This window comes from Musca domestica, unplaced genomic scaffold, assembly GCF_030504385.1.
Source record: "Musca domestica strain aabys unplaced genomic scaffold, Musca_domestica.polishedcontigs.V.1.1 15, whole genome shotgun sequence".
NCBI classification, from domain to species: Eukaryota; Metazoa; Arthropoda; class Insecta; order Diptera; family Muscidae; genus Musca; species Musca domestica.
The window spans coordinates 5,846,525-5,870,544 of record NW_026712207.1 but is presented as its reverse complement, the minus strand read 5'-3'; the positions used below and the strand labels follow the sequence as shown (position 1 = coordinate 5,870,544).

The 24,020-nt window shown below is 30.7% G+C and overlaps 1 protein-coding gene across 1 annotated transcript in view; it reads left to right on the top strand.

Annotated features, from left to right (window-relative positions):
* Nucleotides 1-24,020, top strand: part of LOC101888212 (glutamate receptor 1) — a 191,261-nt gene that overhangs the window by 120,134 nt on the left and 47,107 nt on the right. Inside the window, exons 11-12 of the mRNA XM_059119588.1 lie at nt 14,667-14,763; nt 21,808-22,232. Coding sequence (XP_058975571.1) covers nt 14,667-14,763; nt 21,808-22,232 — 522 coding nt within the window. The remainder of the gene's footprint in view (nt 1-14,666; nt 14,764-21,807; nt 22,233-24,020) is intronic.

The window sequence follows — 24,020 nt, the reverse complement described above, 5'->3', positions numbered from 1 at the left end:
CTTCGGGATACTCTTTTCGTATTTCCTACTCGATATTAATGTTGCTTTTTGATGTTTTTTTCTCTCCTCTTAAGGTTAGCTCTCGTTTTCTTTCTCTTTCTGTGAATTGGTGGTTCTTGAGAGCAGCAGAAACAAAAAGTGAACAGCAACAACTTTACTACTGTTTACTCTATTAAAGTTTATAAGCTTTCTTTTTGAGCCAATATTATTGCGTTGTGTTCCTCTTTCGTCTTATTCGCCGTTCCTTCTCTGCGTGCGCTTTGCGCCAGTAAGTACAATAAAACATTGCCCACAAAAGAGTATAAAGTTCATACGTTGTTGGCGGCAATACAATAACAGCAGCAACTACAGCAACACCAGCCAATGCAAAAAAAAAAACGGAACGCAAACATAAACTTTATTGAAGTAAATTGTAAAGTTTTCTCATTTGTATTCCAAAGCGGATTTTGTTGCAACATTGAAATTCGAAGAAGAGCAGCTGTGCTGTGTGATGCAGGCTGTGTATGAGGAAGTAAATACAACATCATGGGCCGGGTGATCTGTACTTTAATGAGTGGTTGGTTCTTGTGATTTTTAAGTAAAAATTAATGTTGAGAGGAAATTTTAGTTTTAAATGCAAAAATTACACTGTGCAACAGGAATTCGGCTGCCTTTCATAATCGGCTGAATCCTCCCTGTTATTACCGAAAAAAATGAATTTTTTCGCATAGTAAATTTTTACCATATTTTTTTTTTTTTAATAAGTCCTTGAAAAAATATTCCTTAAAAGTCCACGTTTATTGGCCTTTGGGTCCTTGAAAAAAATATTCTTTAAAAATCCACGTTTATTGGTTGGATGGTCCTTGAAAAAATATTCTTTAAATATCCACGTTTATTGGTTGGATGGTATTTGAAATAATATTCTTTAAAAATCCACGTTTATTGGTTGGATGGTTCTTGAAAAAATATTCTTTAAATATCCACGTTTATTGGTTGGATGGTATTTGAAATAATATTCTTTAAAAATCCACGTTTATTGGTTGGATGGTCCTTGAAAAAATATTTTTTAAAAATCCACGTTTATTGGTTGGATGGTCCTTGAAAAAATATTCTTTAAAAATCCACGTTTATTGGTTGGATGGTCCTTGAAAAAATATTCTTTAAAAATCCACGTTTATTGGTTGGATGGTCCTTGAAAAAATATTCTTTAAAAATCCACGTTTATTGGTTGGATGGTCCTTGAAAAAATATTTTTTAAAAATCCACGTTTATTGGTTGGATGGTCCTTGAAAAAATATTTTTTAAAAATCCACGTTTATTGGTTGGATGGTCCTTGAAAAAATATTTTTTAAAAATCCACGTTTATTGGCTTTTGGGTCCTTGAAAAAATATTCTTTAAAAATCCACGTTTATTGGCTTTTGGGCCCTTGAAAAAATATTTTTTAAAAATCCACGTTTATTGGCTTTTGGGTCCTTGAAAAAATATTCTTTAAAAATCCACGTTTATTGGTCTATGGGTCCTTGAAAAAATATTCTTTAAAAATCCACGTTTATTGGTCTATGGGTCCTTGAAAAAATATTCTTTAAAAATCCACGTTTATTGGTCTATGGGTCCTTGGAAAAAATATTCTTTAAAAATCCACGTTTATTGGTCCTTGAAAAAATATTCTTTAAAAATCCACGTTTATTGGTCCTTGAAAAAATATTCTTTAAAAATCCACGTTTATTGATCCTTGGAAAAAATATTCTTTAAAAATCCACGTTTATTGGTCTATGGGTCCTTGAAAAAATATTCTTTAAAAATCCACGTTTATTGATCCTTGAAAAAATATTCTTTAAAAATCCACGTTTATTGATCCTTGAAAAAATATTCTTTAAAAATCCACGTTTATTGATCCTTGAAAAAATATTCTTTAAAAATCCACGTTTACTGATCCTTGAAAAAATATTCTTTAAAAATCCACGTTTATTGGTCCTTAAAAATATTCTTTAAAAATGGATGGAGGTCCTTGAAAAAATATTCTTTAAAAATGGATGGAGGTCCTTGAAAAAATATTCTTTAAAAATGGATGGAGGTCCTTGAAAAAATATTCTTTAAAAATCCACGTTTATTGGTCCTTAAAAATATTCTTTAAAAATGGATGGAGGTCCTTGAAAAAATATTCTTTAAAAATCCACGTTTATTGATCCATGAAAAAATATTCTTTAAAAATCCACGTTTATTGATCCATGCAAAAATATTCTTTAAAAATCCACGTTTATTGATCCATGAAAAAATATTCTTTAAAAATATTCTTTTAAAAATCCACGTTTATTGATCCTTGGAAAAAATATTCTTTAAAAATCCACGTTTATTGGTCTATGGGTCCTTGAAAAAATATTCTTTAAAAATCCACGTTTATTGGTCTATGGGTCCTTGGAAAAAATATTCTTTAAAAATCCACGTTTATTGGTCCTTGAAAAAATATTCTTTAAAAATCCACGTTTATTGGTCCTTGAAAAAATATTCTTTAAAAATCCACGTTTATTGGTCTATGGGTCCTTGGAAAAAATATTCTTTAAAAATCCACGTTTATTGGTCCTTGAAAAAATATTCTTTAAAAATCCACGTTTATTGGTCCTTGAAAAAATATTCTTTAAAAATCCACGTTTATTGATCCTTGGAAAAATATTCTTTAAAAATCCACGTTTATTGGTCCTTGAAAAAATATTCTTTAAAAATCCACGTTTATTGGTCCTTGAAAAAATATTCTTTAAAAATCCACGTTTATTGGTCCTTGAAAAAATATTCTTTAAAAATCCACGTTTATTGGTCCTTGAAAAAATATTCTTTAAAAATCCACGTTTATTGGTCCTTGAAAAAATATTCTTTAAAAATCCACGTTTATTGATCCTTGGAAAAAATATTCTTTAAAAAATCCACGTTTATTGATCCTTGGAAAAAATATTCTTTAAAAAATCCACGTTTATTGGTCCTTGAAAAAATATTCTTTTAAAAATCCACGTTTATTGATCCTTGGAAAAATATTCTTTAAAAAATCCACGTTTATTGGTCCTTGAAAAAATATTCTTTTAAAAATCCACGTTTATTGATCCTTGGAAAAAATATTCTTTAAAAATCCACGTTTATTGGTCTATGGGTCCTTGAAAAAATATTCTTTAAAAATCCACGTTTATTGATCCTTGAAAAAATATTCTTTAAAAATCCACGTTTATTGATCCTTGAAAAAATATTCTTTAAAAATCCACGTTTATTGATCCTTGAAAAAATATTCTTTAAAAATCCACGTTTACTGATCCTTGAAAAATATTCTTTAAAAATCCACGTTTATTGGTCCTTAAAAATATTCTTTAAAAATGGATGGAGGTCCTTGAAAAAATATTCTTTAAAAATGGATGGAGGTCCTTGAAAAAATATTCTTTAAAAATGGATGGAGGTCCTTGAAAAAATATTCTTTAAAAATCCACGTTTATTGGTCCTTAAAAATATTCTTTAAAAATGGATGGAGGTCCTTGAAAAAATATTCTTTAAAAATCCACGTTTATTGATCCATGAAAAAATATTCTTTAAAAATCCACGTTTATTGATCCATGCAAAAATATTCTTTAAAAATCCACGTTTATTGATCCATGAAAAAATATTCTTTAAAATATTCTTTTAAAAATCCACGTTTATTGATCCTTGGAAAAAATATTCTTTAAAAATCCACGTTTATTGGTCTATGGGTCCTTGAAAAAATATTCTTTAAAATCCACGTTTATTGGTCTATGGGTCCTTGGAAAAAATATTCTTTAAAAATCCACGTTTATTGGTCCTTGAAAAAATATTCTTTAAAAATCCACGTTTATTGGTCTATGGGTCCTTGGAAAAAATATTCTTTAAAAATCCACGTTTATTGGTCCTTGAAAAAATATTCTTTAAAAATCCACGTTTATTGGTCCTTGAAAAAATATTCTTTAAAAATCCACGTTTATTGATCCTTGGAAAAAATATTCTTTAAAAATCCACGTTTATTGGTCTATGGGTCCTTGAAAAAATATTCTTTAAAAATCCACGTTTATTGGTCCTTGAAAAAATATTCTTTAAAAATCCACGTTTATTGGTCCTTGAAAAAATATTCTTTAAAAATCCACGTTTATTGGTCCTTGAAAAAATATTCTTTAAAAATCCACGTTTATTGGTCCTTGAAAAAATATTCTTTAAAAATCCACGTTTATTGGTCCTTGAAAAAATATTCTTTAAAAATCCACGTTTATTGATCCTTGGAAAAAATATTCTTTAAAAATCCACGTTTATTGATCCTTGGAAAAAATATTCTTTAAAAAATCCACGTTTATTGATCCTTGGAAAAAATATTCTTTAAAAAATCCACGTTTATTGGTCCTTGAAAAAATATTCTTTTAAAAATCCACGTTTATTGATCCTTGGAAAAAATATTCTTTAAAAAATCCACGTTTATTGGTCCTTGAAAAAATATTCTTTTAAAAATCCACGTTTATTGATCCTTGGAAAAAATATTCTTTAAAAATTCACGTTTATTGATCCTTGGAAAAAATATTCTTTAAAAATCCACGTTTATTGATTCTTGGAAAAAATATTCTTTAAAAAATCCACGTTTATTTGTCCTTGAAAAATATTCTTTTAAAAATCCACGTTTATTGATTCTTGGAAAAAATATTCTTTAAAAATCCACGTTTATTGATCCTTGGAAAAAATATTCTTTAAAAATCCACGTTTATTGGTCTATGGGTCCTTGAAAAAATATTCTTTAAAAATCCACGTTTATTGGTCTATGGGTCCTTGAAAAAATATTCTTTAAAAATCCACGTTTATTGGTCTATGGGTCCTTGAAAAGATATTCTTTAAAAATCCACGTTTATTGGTCTATGGGTCCTTGAAAAAATATTCTTTAAAAATCCACGTTTATTGGTCTATGGGTCCTTGAAAAAATATTCTTTAAAAATCCACGTTTATTGGTCTATGGGTCCTTGAAAAAATATTCTTTAAAAATCCACGTTTATTGGTCTATGGGTCCTTGAAAAAATATTCTTTAAAAATCCACGTTTATTGATCCTAGAAAAAATATTCTTTAAAAATCCACGTTTATTGATCCTTGAAAAAATATTCTTTAAAAATCCACGTTTATTGATCCTTGGAAAAAATATTCTTTAAAAATCCACGTTTATTGATTCTTGAAAAAATATTCTTTAAAAATCCACGTTTATTGATCCTTGAAAAAATATTCTTTAAAAATCCACGTTTATTGATCCTTGGAAAAAATATTCTTTAAAAATCCACGTTTATTGATCCTTGAAAAAATATTCTTTAAAAATCCACGTTTATTGATCCTTGGAAAAAATATTCTTAAAAAATCCACGTTTATTGATCCTTGAAAAAATATTCTTTAAAAATCCACGTTTATTGATCCTTGGAAAAAATATTCTTTAAAAATCCACGTTTATTGATCCTTGAAAAAATATTCTTTAAAAATCCACGTTTATTGATCCTTGGAAAAAATATTCTTTAAAAATCCACGTTTATTGATCCTTGAAAAAATATTCGTTAAAAATCCACGTTTGTTGATCCTTGAAAAAATATTCGTTAAAAAATCCACGTTTATTGGTCCTTGAAAAAATATCATTTAAAAATCCACGTTTATTGGTCCTTGAAAAAATATTCGTTTAAAAACCCACGTTTATTGGTCCTTGAAAAAAATATTCTTTAAAAATCCACGTTAATTGGTCCTTGAAAAAATATTCTTTAAAAATCCACGTTTATTGGTCCTTGAAAAAATATTCTTTAAAAATCCACGTTTATTGGTCCTTGAAAAAATATTCTTTAAAAATCCACGTTTATTGATCCTTGAAAAAATATTCTTTAAAAATCCACGTCTATAGGTCCTTGAAAAAATATTCTTTAAAAATCCACGTTTGTAGCTCAACCTCTTCCACCCCTTATCCACCACCTCACTTTCAACTCTCACCTTTCCACCTCATGACACGTCCTTGTAATTTACAAAATATCCATTACATCCCCGTTTTAATTTTTAATTTATAACTACAACAATTAATTTCATTTGTTAACTCATTTCCTGCGCAAGCATGAATGAACAAGCTTTTAAAAAAAAATTGCCAAACATTTTGTATTTTACATTTTAATATCTAACAATTATAAAACGAGGCATTAAATTAGGTTTTTAATAAAATTCATTACATGACGTGCCTAATACGTTTGCCATTTAACTGCTGCCGGCTCTAAAGGGCTTGGGAGCAAAGCGGAATACTAATAATAATTTTTATTAAAGCAACAAATCACGGAAACGGATATGATAACAAGAAGTTCATGAAAAAAGTAATGAAAAGGTTGTTGACGGCATCAGCACTTGGCTGGCACCACAAGTTGTTGCTTGACTCTTCCTTCCCCCCGCCGGAATGCCATCTCCAAAAAATATTACTTCAAATGAATGAATTTCATACTAATTAAGGTTTACCTGTTAAGTCTCTCTCTGTGTGTATGTGTGCCGCCATATTCTCCCCCATACATTTCTGTAGAAGTAGGAGAGTACTTCCAAAGCAACAGCCCAAAATAATTACCTTCAATGCTGACAAGCAAAAAAAGTATATTTTTTGAAGATGCCATTTAAAACAACTTTACCCAGCCATCTCCAGTTCGGTACTCAGTAGTGCCTTAGTGGCATACACACATATTTTCCCACACAAGTACCCGCTCACACACACCCACACATCCATATATAGCCAACATATAAACAGCCTTATGAATAATATTTTAGTTAACTGGATTTGAGCAGAAGTAAGAAATAAGGCCGGAACGAAACGTATGTTAAGCTCATTTCTGGAAGTTGTTCTTTTGTCGCATTAAGACATGGTTTTTGTTACTCGAAATGGGGCCTGTGGAAGCTTACGCTGCTAATAACAAAATATTTAACACACACATGCACACGCAATACACACACCCTCTCAAAATTGTAATACAGTAGAGATATTCTGCACAAATGTACGTAGGAGTAGCTAAAGTAACAACAAGTAATTTGACATAAATTAAATGAATAACATTTGTTTTCTTGTCGTTGTTCTTATTTTTGGTTTTAATACCTTTTGTCACCAAACCCTAAGCAGTGTAGAGTAAATTCCCCATAGGCATGTGGCGGATAACACAAGGAAGTGAAATGTAATAATAATACAGTTGTGGCAATAAAAATTAGGGCGGCATTGTTTCAGAGGGGGAGGTCGAAAATAAAGTCTTTGGATTAATTCAAGAGAAAATTATTAGAAATTTCAACGGAACCCGTCAAAATTTTTTGCCATAAGGACTAAAGACTTGTTAGTGCTTTACAATCATTAAGATTAATAAAAAATATTTTAAAAACTTTTAATCAATAGATTTTAGATTTTTCGAGAATATCTTTGAAATTATAATTATGGATTTTTTAAGAATATTTTAAACCCCAAAACCTCGGATTTTATTAATTATCGCAATTTAAAAATAAAATATTATAAAGGCATAGTACAGTTGCTTTAAAAAGATTTTTTTCAAATCCCAATTTTCAATATATTTTGAAGATACAGGGTAAAATGAAAAAACTGCAACCAGCTTCAGACTGCTGTCATTGCAAAGCCACTCGTCCGACAGCTTTTAAAATTATTCCAGCGACAGCTCATTATATTGTTTACAAGCGTACAAAAGCATTTTGGTGAGAATTTTCCGGAAACAAAATTATTCGTGATGGAATTCAAGCGTGATAGTGTGATTTCTTTATATTTGGCTGGAAAAACAAAAGTGGCCACAGTTATAGCACTCCAGCATTTAAATGTGAATAAATCTTTTGTGTCTCGTACCATCGCTCGTTACCGTGATACTCGTAGCGTAGCCCGACGTCAATGAAGACGGAAGAAAATGGCAACATCAGCAGAAATGGTTCAAAAAGTAAAGAAGCGACTTGATCGAAGCCCGCATCGCAGTGGCTTAAAAATGGCTCGTGAGCTGAACATATCGCAATATTCCATTCGGCAAATATTGAAAAAGAAGCTCGGGGTTAAGCCCTTGAAATTCTAAAAAGTGCGAGAACTTACACCGCAACAGAATGTAAATTGACTCAAAAGAGCTAAAGAGTTGCTTCGCTTGGCCGAAAGGGGTAAACTGCCAAATTTGGTTCTTTCCGCCTCCGATGAGAAAACATTCGTTGTCCAGGACTTCGTAAACAAACAAAATGATCGTGTTTACTTCCCAAAGAGGTCAGCTGAAAATTTGCACCTTCGGTTGGCCACCCGAACTCAAGCGCCGGCCATGGTGATGGTGTGGGCCGCCATAACAGCCGATGATCGCTCGTATTAATCGACCGAGGCATCAGAATAAATGCCGAATATTAACGCGAAAGTATTCTGGAGGGTGTATTAAAGCCTTGGACATGCAAACATTTTGGCCGTAGGCCTTGGATATTCCAACAGGACTCAGCACCATCGCCCTCAGCACGCACCACCAAGAAAGGTTACAAAATGAGGTTCCTCGCTTCATTACCAGCTCACAATGGCCACCAAAATCTCCGCGTAACAATCTATTGGATTATTGTACCTGGAGTATTTTGGAAAGCAAGGTTGGCACTAAAAAATACCAAAGTGTCGATCACCTCAAGCAAGCGCTTCGGCGTAATGGGCCAAAAAAACGCAGAGCAACATTCGGGCTGCATGTGACGATTTCATTGGCCATTTGAAGACCATAATTCGTGCCAAAGGGGACCAATTCGAACAAATCTAAACTTATTCTAAAATTTGATGCTATTTTTGCTTTCATTTATTAAAATTTAAAAAAAAATTAAAAATTATGACGTTTGACTTTGTTGCAGTTTTTTTTATCTCACCCTGTATATGTCCGATTTCACGTTTATTATGCGCCAAATGGCTAATATCAGCACGAATGGACTGATTTTTGCAATTCCAACCGAATCCAGCCTAGAAGAAATTAAGTCAGATACAGATTCTTCAAATTTGGAGAAAATCGGTTCAGACATAGATATAGCTTCCATATATATATATTTCATCCGATTTGGGGTTTTAAGTCCCTCAAATGCATAATATGCATTCCACAACAATAATATTTAATACCGGACATTAGGTACAGCTCGAAAATACCTCTGCCAAATTTTAACGAGATCGGTTCAGATTTTTATATACCTGTATACTCTCTGTTTATATACCCATATACTCTCTCATATCCTCTCTCTTTTCCAAAACGTGTCATTGTCTTTAAGAAAGCTTTCTTAGAGTGAGAGAGGGTGAGATTGAAACAATCTCGAGTTCTACCTATCTTGTTTTAGTTTTCTTAAAAAGATACGTGCGTTTTGACTTCACTTTTTGGTTGCCCACAACCATGCAGAACATCCGATTTTAAAGTTATCATATTCAACCGAATTTTTTCATATGGCGAAACTCGGTTTGGTATATCTATTGCTCCAATATTTTTTTTTTAATATAATTCTTATGGAAGTCATGTCTAGTCATTGTTGTCTAGTGTCAGCAATGTTATATGGTCCTAGAGGTGCACTAAACCTGCGTGAAATTTGTTAAAATCGATTTAGAGTTGGATATAGTTTCCAAATTGTGACTACTCTGAAGACATGATACGCATTCAAATAAGGTTCATAGTTATGATCTACTTCAAATAAATTCCCAACATAAACTATTTTTTTATGGGAGCTCTACTAAATACGCATAGCGGGGTAGGGTATCATATAGTCGGCCCCGCCCGACTTTTGACCTTTCCTTAGTGGGTTTTTCATTGAAATACGGTTTTTGAATCTATACCCGGTTTGTAGCCCCGCTTAATATGCACAGCGGTGTAGAGTATCATATAGTCGGCAACGTCCAACTTTTGTCTATTCCTCGTCGATTAGTAATGGCTTAGTTTCTATCTGTTAATTACTGGGTAATTCAAAATAACACCTCTTCTCCTTAATTTCTGAGACAACAAATTTTCATCAAAAACACAGTTTTTCGACTAAAGCATTCCTCAAACCGGATGCATTTTATTTCTTCAAACACTCAATAGGTTATGGGTTTATTTAGCCTCTATATATATTTCAACATAATTCCCATATAAGTCCTCCCAAATACCTTTGAGTTATAATATATACTACTGCGAAACTAAAACAATACCTCACCAAATTGAAATTATTATCTATTCATTGGAAATGGGGAAAAAGAATTCAATACCCTCAAAATTAATGTTCTTATTTATATTCCCCAGTACTGTATAAATACAAAGAAATATTACATCCAATAAGGACTTATGTTTGCGAATCCTTAGCATTTGCTTTTTGTGGTTCAAATGTAACCAGCATGAATTTAAGTCAGTCCCCCTCCCCCGCCCAGAGTAGTCGATGTGGTATTATTATTCAATGATATTTAATATACACTGGGACATATGAGTAGGAGTGATTATGTTATACCTGATTGTTGTTGGCACACACATACGTACATACATAAATATATTCACAAACATACAATATGTATGTTAAGGGGATTAAATGACATTAGCCATGTAATACATTTTTATACGGCTTTCCACACATTGTTATTTTGTCATATATATATGTGTGTGTGTATGTGTATATTTTTCTCTTTCGCCCGCTCTCTGTCACTCTCCAGCCTGCTTGTAGTTGTAGAACTTTGGTAATAGAATATTCCTGATATCAAGGTCATTTATAAAACGTAAGAACCGAAAAGAAACTCCTCTTCTTTAACTTTTCCTCCACAGCATATCTAGCAACAGCTTGGCGTACATATATGCCTCTTTTGGTCTTATTCGATTTCCTCCTCCAATGGAGATAGTTGTGTCTTTTCTTTGCATTTTTTTTTTCTTTGTTTGTTTGTCGTCTTTAATATCAATCTGATATCGAATTATTTACCTACCATCATCATACCTTGTTTCATGGCATTATTTTCAATTCTCTTCAAAACAAGTTGTTGGCTAATGAAGGTATCATATATTCTATTGTTGGGTCTAGTAGCTACCTATTCAGTACTTTTATATATTCATAAGCATTTAGAATGAGGATATATATAAAAAATGAGAATAATTTGTTGCCATGTATGCTTAGTTGAATGTGTGTGTGTGTGCGTACATGTGTATGTCTTTTTATATTTTCTGTCATTATTAAAGTAACAAAGGTATGATAATAATACTCCAAGACCTTGGGGTATATCACGACATGTGTTACGAGCCCAATGAGGAAAGGTAGTAATAATAAGTGGTGGAGGAAAAATATTACATTGTTGACAATCATATTTAGTTGGCTATTCTATTACATCCGTATTCAAGAAATATTTACGAATGTGCCCCAGAGAAGTAAAGCCTTGTAAGCTGAGGATATAAGAGGATAAAATATATGATTTATTTTCGGAAAAGAAACCAATTACAATGGGAATCGTACAAAATTTTTAGACTGTTGAAGCTTGTTATTAAAGTAGTAAAGTAGTTGAAGGAATGTGAATTGAAATCAATGTTGTCTAAATTTATCAATATTATAGCTGTAATATACCTGCAAAGTTTAATCCTAGAAGCCTAGTTGTCCATCCTTAAAACAGTTTCTAGAAACAAAAACTTTATCAGATGACTCCTCACCATGTGAGTAGTCCTTCAAAATTTTTCCGAAAAATTCACAATGTCAGTTAGTCCTTCAAGATTTAACAGTCGATCAGAACTATGAAAAAAATTAAATGAATATGGCTATTAAAAAATCCCTCAAAAATTGTTTATATGCTTTTATTTGACCTTTGCACTCAGTCAGAAAATCTCTGGGAAGTAAAATGGAAGTTTATTTTTTTTTTTTTTGAGAAAATCATTAGATTTCCTGATGATGATTGCCGATGTCGATCCAAATTTTGAAACGAAATCATAAAATAATATTTACTTTATTCTACTGACCTTGAGCAATTCAAATAAAGAACTGTAAAAAAGAATAAGTCAATTTTGCCGAAAGTTGGTATAAATCTGCCACCCAATGTTTGTTTATTTAAATACTAGAAGGTGTCCGATAATTCGTCAATATCAAACTTGATAATTTCCCAATATTACATTTAGTACCATATAATCATATATATTTCCCAATACTTAATTTAGTACCATTTGTTACTTTTTGTACAAATAGAGGTCGCATTTCTAAATCATCAAATTCTAAATCATATCAATCAGATACCCTTAGTAATCTAAATATAAGATTTATATAATTTTATCACTACACCTTCACTCAATACCAATCAATTATAATAAAAATTTTCCAAACCATCTTTATATATGCAGGCTACACATGAACGGCGACCCTTATACCAAATTTCGGATTTCATGCACTATATGTTCACCCAATACCTAACTGTATTAAATTTAGTACACATCTCCTAAGCTACCTTCATATATCAAAATTTACGTTTCAACCTTAATGCTCATACCAAATTACAAGTTTTTCCTTCAAACGTTCAAATAACACCTTGAAAAAATATTCTTTAAAAATCCACGTTTATTGGTCCTTGAAAAAATATTCTTTAAAAATCCACGTTTATTGGTCCTTGAAAAAATATTCTTTAAAAATCCACGTTTATTGGTCCTTGAAAAAATATTCTTTAAAAATCCACGTTTATTGGTCCTTGAAAAAATATTCTTTAAAAATCCACGTTTATTGGTCCTTGAAAAAATATTCTTTAAAAATCCACGTTTATTGGTCCTTGAAAAAATATTCTTTAAAATCCACGTTTATTGGTCCTTGAAAAAATATTCTTTAAAAATCCACGTTTATTGGTCCTTGAAAAAATATTCTTTAAAAATCCACGTTTATTGGTCCTTGAAAAATATTCTTTAAAAATCCACGTTTATTGGTCCTTGAAAAAATATTCTTTAAAAATCCACGTTTATTGGTCCTTGAAAAAATATTCTTTAAAAATCCACGTTTATTGGTCCTTGAAAAAATATTCTTTAAAAATCCACGTTTATTGGTCCTTGAAAAAATATTCTTTAAAAATCCACGTTTATTGGTCCTTGAAAAAATATTCTTTAAAAATCCACGTTTATTGGTCCTTGAAAAAATATTCTTTAAAAATCCACGTTTATTGGTCCTTGAAAAAATATTCTTTAAAAATCCACGTTTATTGGTCCTTGAAAAAATATTCTTTAAAAATCCACGTTTATTGGTCCTTGAAAAAATATTCTTTAAAAATCCACGTTTATTGGTCCTTGAAAAATATTCTTTAAAAATCCACGTTTATTGGTCCTTGAAAAAATATTCTTTAAAAATCCACGTTTATTGGTCCTTGAAAAAATATTCTTTAAAAATCCACGTTTATTGGTCCTTGAAAAATATTCTTTAAAATCCACGTTTATTGGTCCTTGAAAAATATTCTTTAAAAATCCACGTTTATTGGTCCTTGAAAAAATATTCTTTAAAAATCCACGTTTATTGGTCCTTGAAAAATATTCTTTAAAAATCCACGTTTATTGGTCCTTGAAAAAATATTCTTTAAAAATCCACGTTTATTGGTCCTTGAAAAAATATTCTTTAAAAATCCACGTTTATTGGTCCTTGAAAAATATTCTTTAAAAATCCACGTTTATTGGTCCTTGAAAAAATATTCTTTAAAAATCCACGTTTATTGGTCCTTGAAAAATATTCTTTAAAAATCCACGTTTATTGGTCCTTGAAAAAATATTCTTTAAAAATCCACGTTTATTGGTCCTTGAAAAAATATTCTTTAAAAATCCACGTTTATTGGTCCTTGAAAAAATATTCTTTAAAAATCCACGTTTATTGGTCCTTGAAAAAATATTCTTTAAAAATCCACGTTTATTGGTCCTTGAAAAAATATTCTTTAAAAATCCACGTTTATTGGTCCTTGAAAAAATATTCTTTAAAAATCCACGTTTATTGGTCCTTGAAAAAATATTCTTTAAAAATCCACGTTTATTGGTCCTTGAAAAAATATTCTTTAAAAATCCACGTTTATTGGTCCTTGAAAAAATATTCTTTAAAAATCCACGTTTATTGGTCCTTGAAAAAATATTCTTTAAAAATCCACGTTTATTGGTCCTTAAAAAAATATTCTTTAAAAATCCACGTTTATTGATCTGATGGTCCTTGAAAAAAATATTCTTTAAAAATCCACGTTTATTGATCTAATGAAAAAAATATTCTTAAAAAATCCAGGTTTATTGATCTGATGGTCCTTGAAAAAAATATTGTTTAAAAATCCACGTTTATTGATCTGATGGTCCTTCAAAAAATATTCTTAAAAAATCCAGGTTTATTGATCTGATGGTCCTTGAAAAAAATATTGTTTAAAAATCCACGTTTATTGATCTGATGGTCCTTGAAAAAATATTCTTTAAAAATCCACGTTTATTGGTCCTTGAAAAAATATTCTTTAAAAATCCACGTTTATTGGTCCTTGAAAAAATATTCTTTAAAAATCCACGCTTCTTGGTCGGATGGTCCTAGAAAAAATATTCTTTAAAAATCCATGTTTATTGGTCTCTGAAAAAATATTCTTCGAAAATCCACCTTTATTAGTCCTTAAAATTTTTTTTTAATAATCCACATTTATCCAACCAATAAATTTCCTTGAAGAAATGTTCTTATGTATAGTCCTTCTAACAAAATTCTTAATATCTCTCTCTTTATTTTCAGGTCAGCGTAATATTCAGCTATATCGGTGTCAGTATTGTCCTATTCTTTGTATCGAGATTTTCACCCTATGAATGGCGAATTGTCCAATACCCAGCAGGTAAGTTGTATTTCCAACAAATACACCTAAAAAATCAGAAAAGAAATTATCCGTTGAAAGTACATCAATCTCTCAATCTCTGGGGTAAAATTTAAGCTGTTGCAAAATTTTACAAGGAATTATTTAATTTCACACACACACGGACACACATACACATCGAAAATCCGATGTGAACATATTTATGCAACAAATGTCATGTCGACAAATAAATGTGTGTTGTCGTGTTTTACTCACGTCTTTACAAGTCATACGCATGAAGTGTAATTTTAATACACGCTTGTGCGTGACACCCTTGTATCACGTTGTCATGGAGTCCAGGACATTCTCATGTCTGGTATGTGATATCAAAAAGAAAAAAAAGGCAACAAGAACAACAAATGCACACACACATATATATACATACATATGTACATGCATATTTTAACGTATAAAAATGTTGCCACTTGTTTTCAACCTTCAATAACAACAACATTAAAAGAACAACAAAAAATACATGAAAATACTGCAAAATAAACAGAAAATTCAAATCACTCATGTCAAAATGACTTATGCTGCCAGGAGCGATTTTTTTTGTCTTTTTGGGGAGAAATGGAGAGCTATCTACACAGACACACACATACACACACAAATGATCAAGTAGTTTCCCATGTAGCCATAAACCTGCATACAAATGTGTAAATGTGTTTATGTTATGTACATATATATGTGTGTGTGTATTAGTACATGTGCTTGCAATAATGATAGCTGGCCTGAATGCGAGCCTTAATTTAATTTTTGCGTAAAGATACAGGGCAGCAACAACAAAAAAAAAGAACAACAAACAAACAAAAAGACAACACAAACACAGACCCGTATATTCGGAAAAAAAGAGAGAAAAAGTAAAGTTTTCTTTTTTTCGTATGCCAGGCACGATAACCTCGAGGCAAGGTACACACACAAACACACACACAGTAGGAAAAAAATAACAAGAAACAAAAATACAACAAATGAACATACACTTACATACTTACAAAAATTATTCACAGAATTCATAGCTACCATTCATCCAGCCACCCATCCATATGTACACTTGTTAACATCTAGCCAGACATTGCTACGAACACGTTGTTGTTGTTGCTGTTCTTGTGTAATTTTTTCATGATTCAAACGAAGTTCTACATATGGACTATGTGAAGTCATGAGGAATAAAAAAGTCAAAGGACCAACCATCAAATATCTGCCTCAGCGTCATACTGCTCAGAAACCATGAAAGGCCGATCTAGGTAGATGGGTCGGTGTCTGTGGGTGGGTGTGTCTTTGTGTGTGTGAAAATAAACAAAAAAAAATTTTGTGTCTCAAAAAAGAGGGGAGCGCGTAAGTGTACCATAGCATAGATAACTACTATCAATGCCGCTGGGTCACAAGCAATTCCAAGTTATAGGGGAACACCCGAGCTATTCTCAAGCACTAGACCGTAGCTCTTTGGAATATTTTGCAGTTCATTCTTTTGGATTCTGGGAAAGGAAAAAAGACATATCAAGCACCTAAGAAAAATTATCCGCAAATTGCAAAAAAAAATAGTGAATAAAGTCCTAAAGTAGGGCGTGGCCGTCTTTATGATACCCTACATTACTTTGCATACTTTGTAGAGCTTCACTTAACAAATAAACGTTTTAATGGGGAATTTTTGAGAACTAAATTATACCAACTATGATTATAGTACTAATTAAAAGTCCAAAGGAACTAATATATGGGATGAATATCCTCCTCTGAATCGATGTTCACTAAATTTGCCGAGACATTTGCGAATTTTCAATTCGGGCTTGTATAATCCATTTAGTGCACAAGTAACTTGAAATCGGATAATGATATATATGGGAGCTATATCCAACTCTGAACCAATCTCGATAAAATTTGGCAAAAATATTTCTGAGCTGTATTTGATATATCTCCCCGAATATCGTTACTACGAAAACCATATTACGGCTATGCAGGGCAAATTCAACAAATCGGATAAACAATATTTATGGGAGCTATAGTTATATCTGAACCGATATCCACAAAGTTTGACATACTAGCTTCTTGACTCAGTTCGGTCGTAAATGCCAAGTTCCATCCCATTTGGACAAATATTAGGCGTTTGGTGCACAATACAGGGTTGCCCGTATTCGACGGACCTTTGGGCCCATTCCAATCGACGAGGCTTGTCCGCAGCCAACATTCTTTGCGTCAATTGAATTTTGTACGGGAACAAATGAAAATCAATTCGAATAATCCGTTGTAAAGTGGACCGAGCCATGCCCAACTGCTGAGAACGGCGTTTTTGGGATGTTCTTGGGGACCTCTCACACTGGCTCGTACGGTAGCGATATTCTCGGCCGATCGCCTTGGTCGACTTTTATATGGCCTCTTCGGATTAGAAAAAGCCTTACCAGTCGAAAATTTTTCGTATAAACGCTTAATGGCGTTCTTAGAAGGCGCACTTCTCACATTTTTTAATGTTTTAAAAGCACGTTGAGTTTTTACAATTGACTTCTTCTGTTGAATGTAAATTTCAACAATTTCAGAGAGCTCGCGTGGCGTGTATTGGTTCATGCTAAAAAACTGCTTGGACTGATGCTTCAAACGCGGTATGTCATTAAGCGATGTGACATCTCTGTCAAAAGTTATGGCGTTGCCAGATGGGTCCGTCGAATATGGGCAACCCTGTATAAGGTAAATCGGACGAAGTTATATATGGGAGCTATATCCAAATCTGAACCGATCTCGATAAAATTTGGCAAAGATATTTCTGAGTTGTATTTGATATAACTCCCCGAATATCGTTACTACGGAGTCCATATTACGACTATGCAGGGCAAATTCAACAAATCGGATGAACAATATATATGGGAGCTATAGCTATATCTGAACCTATTTCGCTCAAATTAGGCATACTTATTTTTAGGCTTAATTTGGTTGTATGTGCAAAATTCCATTCCATTTGGTGCAAAATAAAAGGGAAATCGGACGAAGATATATGTGGGAGCTATATCTAAATTCTGACCGATTATCTACAATTTCAATAGGGTTCATCCTTGGGTCAAACAAATGATTTGGTCAAAATTTCATTTGGATAGGGCAATAAATACGTTTTTGGAAATATGGGTCCTTGAAGAAATATATTTTTTAAGCTCTCGTTTATTGGTATATAGGTCCTTGAGAGACTATATTTCAAAATGCATTTTAACGACCTTTAATTTTTTTTAATTCGAAGTCCATTTATTGGAAGTCCCAGGCCCGTAAATTTTTTTCCAAAAAAAAAAAAAAAATACAAAAATTCCCAGGAATTTGTTTTTAATTCTGTTTTAATGGGTTCCAAGTTTTGAGGCTCAAATCTTCTCCAAAAATATGTTCTCGAAAATTTAAATATTTTTTTTTTTAATTAAAAAATATGCTTTTAAAATCAAATTTTAGCCTTTGAAAAAATATTTTTAAAATCTACATTAAGTGGTTTTTATGGACTTAAGTTGTCCCTTTTCCTTATAGAAAAATTTTTAAAATCAAATTTTGGTCCTATACTTTATATTTTTAAAAATCCATGTTTTTGACTACTAATTTACGTTTTGTGGCTTGAATCCACACTTTGCGGCTTTTTTGGTCATTGAAAAAAATATTTTTAAAAATCCTTGTTTTGGCCCTCGTAAATATTTTAAAAAATTCATGTTTTGTGGCTCTATTTGTCCTAAAATGAATTATATTTTTTATACACAACCGCTAAAAGCTTTCCTATTTAAATCCATGATTTTTAGAGATCTTTTGATAATTAGGCCGAAGCTAGAATTTTGAACGCGTTTTGTTGCAAAGGCGTTTGTTTATACCCTTTGTAACCATGTGATTGAGGTTATAAATGGTCTACGTGTTCTTAAAATAATGTTCTTTTTAAGATCCACGTTTATGGAAATATGGGTCCTTGAAGAAATATATATTTTAAGCTTTCGTTTATTGGTATATGGGTCCTTGAGAGACTATATTTCAAAATGCATTTTAACGACCCTTATTTTTTTAATTCAAAGTCAATTTATTGGAAGTCCCAGGCCCGTAAATTTTTGTTTCCAAAAAAATATACAAAATATTCCCAGGAATTTGTTTTTAATTCTTTTTTTAGGGGTTGAAATTTTTGAGGCTCAAATCTTCTCTAAAAATATGTTTTCGAAAATTTAAATATTTTTTTTTTAAATTAAAAAAAAAAATATAAAATCCAATTTTAGCCTTTGAAAAAATATTTTTAAAATCTATATTAAGTGGAGCTTATGGTCTTGAGTGGCCCCTTTTCCTTAGAGGAAAAATTTCTAAAATCAAATGTTGGTCCTTGAGAAAATATATTTTTAAAAATCCAAGTTTTTGGTCCTTGAAAAAAATATTTCTACTAATTTACGTTTTGTGGCTTGAATCCACACTTTGCGGCTTTTTTGGTCATTGAAAAAAATATTTTTAAAAATCCTTGGTTTGACCGTCGAAAATTTTTATAAAAAATTCATGTTTTGTGGCTCTAAAATAATAATTTTTAGGAATATTTTGATTATTAGGCCGAAGCTAGAATTTTGAACGCGTTTTGTTGCAGAGGCGTTTGTTTATACCCTTTGTAACCATGTGATGGAGGTTATAAATGGTCTACGTGTTCTTAAAATAATATTCTTTTTAAGATCCACGTTTTTGGAAATATGGGTCCTTGAAGAAATATATTTTTTAAGCTCTCGTTTATTGGTATATAGGTCCTTGAGAGACTATATTTCAAAATGCATTTTAACGGCCTTTAATTTTTTTTTTTGTAATTCTAAGTCGGAAGTCCCAGACTCGTAAATTTTTGTTTCCAAAAAAATATACAAAATATTCCCAGGAATTTGTTTTTAATTCTTTTTTAAGGGGTTGCAATTTTTGAGGCTCAAATCTTCTCTAAAAATATGTTTTCGAAAAATATATATTTTTTAAATTAAAAAAAAAAATATAAAATCCAATTTTAGCCTTTGAAAAAATATTTTTAAAATCTACATTAAATGGATCTTATGTTCTTGAGTGGCCCCTTGTCCTTAGAGGAAAAATTTTTAAAATCAAATGTTGGTCCTTGAGAAAATATATTTTTAAAAATCCAAGTTTTTGGTCCATGAAAAAAATATTTCTACTAATTTACGTTTTGTGGCTTGAATCCACACTTTGCGGCTTTTTTGGTCATTGAAAAAAATATTTTTTAAAAATCCTTGATTTGACCCTCGAAAATTTTTATAAAAAATTCATGTTTTGTGGCTCTAAATGGATTATATTTTTTTTATACACAACCATTAAAAGGTTTCCTATTTAAATCCATAATTTTTAGGGATATTTTGATAATTAGGCCGAAGCTAGAATTTTGAACGCGTTTTGTTGCAGAGGCGTTTGTTTATACCCTTTGTAACCATGTGATGGAGGTTATAAATGGTCTACGTGTTCTTAAAATAATATTCTTTTTAAGATCCACGTTTTTGGAAATATGGGTCCTTGAAGAAATATATTTTTTAAGCTCTCGTTTATTGGTATATAGGTCCTTGAGAGACTATATTTCAAAATGCATTTTAACGGCCTTTAATTTTTTTTTTTGTAATTCAAAGTCGGAAGTCCCAGGCTCGTAAATTTTTGTTTCCAAAAAAATATACAAAATATTCCCAGGAATTTGTTTTTAATTCTTTTTAAGGGGTTTCAATTTTTGAGGCTCAAATCTTCTCTAAAAATATGTTTTCGAAAAATATATTTTTTTAAATTAAAAAAAAATATAAAATCCAATTTTAGCCTTTGAAAAAATATTTTTAAAATCTACATTAAATGGATCTTATGGTCTTGAGTGGTCCCTTTTCCTTAGAGGAAAAAATTTTAAAATCAAATGTTGGTCCTTGAGAAAATATATTTTTAAAAATCCAAGTTTTTGGTCCTTGAAAAAAAATATTTCTACAAATTTCCATTTTATGGCTCTACTGGTCATTGAAAAAAATTAAATCTAAAATTTGGGGATTTGTTGGTCCTGGATAATTTTTTTTAATCCATGTTTTGACCCTTGAAAAGCGTTTTAAAAATCCACATTTTGTGGCTGTAGTGGTCCTCAAAGGATTTTTTTAATACACAACGGTTAGAAGCTTTTCTCTTTCAGTCCATGATCTTTTGATAATTGAACTTGTAATAATACGTTTAAAAGAAAGTCCAAGTATTAATTGTTCTTGGAAAATATGAATAAAATACATTTTCAAAATTCAGTATCGTTTATTTTCCAATTTGTTGTTTATTTATTTATTTATATTTTTTTTTGAGAATCTTCAAAGTATTTAGTACTTGAAATAAGACTTTAAAAATATTTTGAAAAATACATAATATTTCTTTTTAAAAAATAATATTCTTTACCAAATAACAGCTTCGGCAATCCTTGAAATATATTCTTCAAAAAAATGAAAATTGTGCTTTTGAATGTTCTTTTCTCAATACGCTCTTCCATTTCATGGAGAAGAGAGAAATTATTCCCCCCTCACCCAAAGAAAGTACTTTCGGAGAACTTTTGTGAAATCGACAGAAATGTTGGCACAAACAGAAGAACAATGCCAATTTCAGCAGATGTAGGCAAAAGTATTGCAATGAATAGTTAGTAAATCATGCCTTACATATATATGTATATACAAAATGCTTTGTATGTGTCTTCGGCCAGATGTTGTTTCATACATATGTAGCTATGAATGTATGTGTGTACGTACATTGCAAGTTGAAATGAATTTCAGCAAAGAGCAGTGAAAAAAGCCTTCTTAAAGAAAGGAAAAAAAATATTCACAAGGAAATGAAAAAAAGTGAGGCGTAACAGACATTCCCATTTGTCGAATATGAAAGCATTTTTTCTCTGTATCAGAGAAATTTTGGCAGTTCTTTTTAAGGAGGCATATGAAAACTAAAAAAATACAAATAAATCCGAAAAAATGGAGTTGCATTACAATTTGACTTTTAAAATAAAGTTTAATTTGTTTTTCTTAAATTTTAACTTTTATTTCCCCTTTTTTTTTGTGTTTTTTTTTTCAGAAAACCATGCACATCATGACCAACTTGCCAATCAACAACCGCCGGGCATCATTGGCGGTGTACCAGTACCCGGACCCATGCCAGCCGTAACACCAGGTGCCACCGGAGTCGTCGGTGGCCCCGCAATACCACCAGCATCCGCAGCTGTCAATGATTTTAGCATTTTAAATTCGTTTTGGTTTTCATTGGCTGCCTTCATGCAGCAGGGTTGTGACATATCACCGCGCTCGATATCTGGCCGGATTGTCGGTGCCGTCTGGTGGTTCTTCACCCTCATACTCATCTCATCGTACACAGCCAATTTGGCAGCTTTTCTTACGGTTGAACGAATGGTTACACCAATAAATTCCCCCGAGGATTTGGCCATGCAAACAGAGGTACAATACGGTACACTGTTGCACGGTTCGACGTGGGATTTCTTTCGGGTGAGTAACACGAAAATTTAATTTTGTATATTTGGGAATATATGGTGTTTTTTAGGTATTTAATGACTATTGGATGAAGGGATGAGTGTTTAGGGAGGTCCTTAAAATAATTAATTGCATGAGGCAACAATAAAATGCTTAAATTTATTACTAACTTTTTTCATCTCATCACAATATCGGGAGGAAGAGCTTCCTTGAAGCAAATGTTTATTGCACTTTAAAGTTATTGTAAAAAATGCAATATTATGGATTGGATTGTTGCCCAAAGAATATTTGAAAATGTCCATGCTTTGATATTCCCGCCAAAATATATAAAATCCAAAATTAAGGCCTTAATTATTCCTCAAAAAATATTTAAAATATTTCAATTTCCTCGAAAAATATTTTTAATAACTCTACGATTGGTGGTCAAAATTATTTAAAAAAATATTGAAAAAAAATTAAATATTGAAAACAATAATAAACGAATACGATTTAAGACTTAAAAGTCTTAAAAAAATATTTGAGGTAAATTTTCCACAGAAAACATTTGGAACAGTCATAATGAGGCCAATATCCCCTAAAAACTGCATCCTTAAAATTCCATCAAAAGTATTTATAAAAAAATATACGTTTTGTGGCTTTGGTAGACCACGAGAAAGACCAGGTTTTGGGCCTTGAAAAATATTAAAAAAATATATTAACGTTTTACTCCATTAAAAAATTTAAAGAAGACCTTAATTTTTTTTAAATATATGTCCACGTTTTATGTCTCTAATAGTCCACAAAAAGCTTTTCCAACATTTTTGGTAAAAAATCCACGTTTTATATCTCTAATAGTCCTTTAAAACCATTTCTAAAATTTTGCAGAATCCACGTTTTACTTTTACTTTTACTTTTAAAAATCTACATTTTATAACTTTAAAAGTCCTTTAAAAATTATTCTTAATAATCCCTATTTTATAACTTTAAAGATCCTTTAAAAATTATTCTTGAAATCGTCGTTTAATCACTTTAAAGGTCCTTTAAAAATTATTTTTTAAAAACGACGTTTAATAACTTTAAATGAACTTTAAAATTATTTTTAAAAATCCACGTTCAATAACTTTAACGGTCCTTAAAAATTATTTTTAAAAATCCACGATTCACAATATTAAATGTCCATTAAAAATCCATGTTTTTTAACTTTAAAAATTTTGTCTCTCCAATGGTCGATGGAAAAAAAATTTTAAATCCATTTTTGTGGTTTAAAATATTAAAAATAAAATATTGGACAAATCTATTAAAAACCCAGCTTTTGAATCCTGTATAGCTTTAATGGTCTATGAAAATATATTTTAAAATCTCCAAGTTTTAAGACTCTAAATGTCTTTCAAAATATATTTTTCTTTCTTTCAAAATATATTTGTAAAACTCCACGTTTTATGGCTCTAATGACTTTTGAATTTTTTTTTTAAATATTCACGTTTTATGGCTTTAATGGCCTTGGGAAAAATATTTTTTAAAATCCACGTTTTATGGATCTACTGGTCTTTGAAAAAATGTTTTGGACAATCTATGTTTTATAACTTCAAAAGTGCTTTAAAAAATATTTTTAAAAATCCAAATTTTAAAAATTTTAAATTCTTTTAAAGTTTATCTTTAAACTCGACGCTTTATATCTATATACGTCCTTTAAAATTATTTCTAAAAATCCATGTTTAATAACTTTAAAAATCCCTTAAAAATTATTTTTAAAAGTTTTCGTTTTTTTTTTCAAAATCCACGATTTATAACTTTAAATGTCCTTTAAAAGTTATTATTAAAATC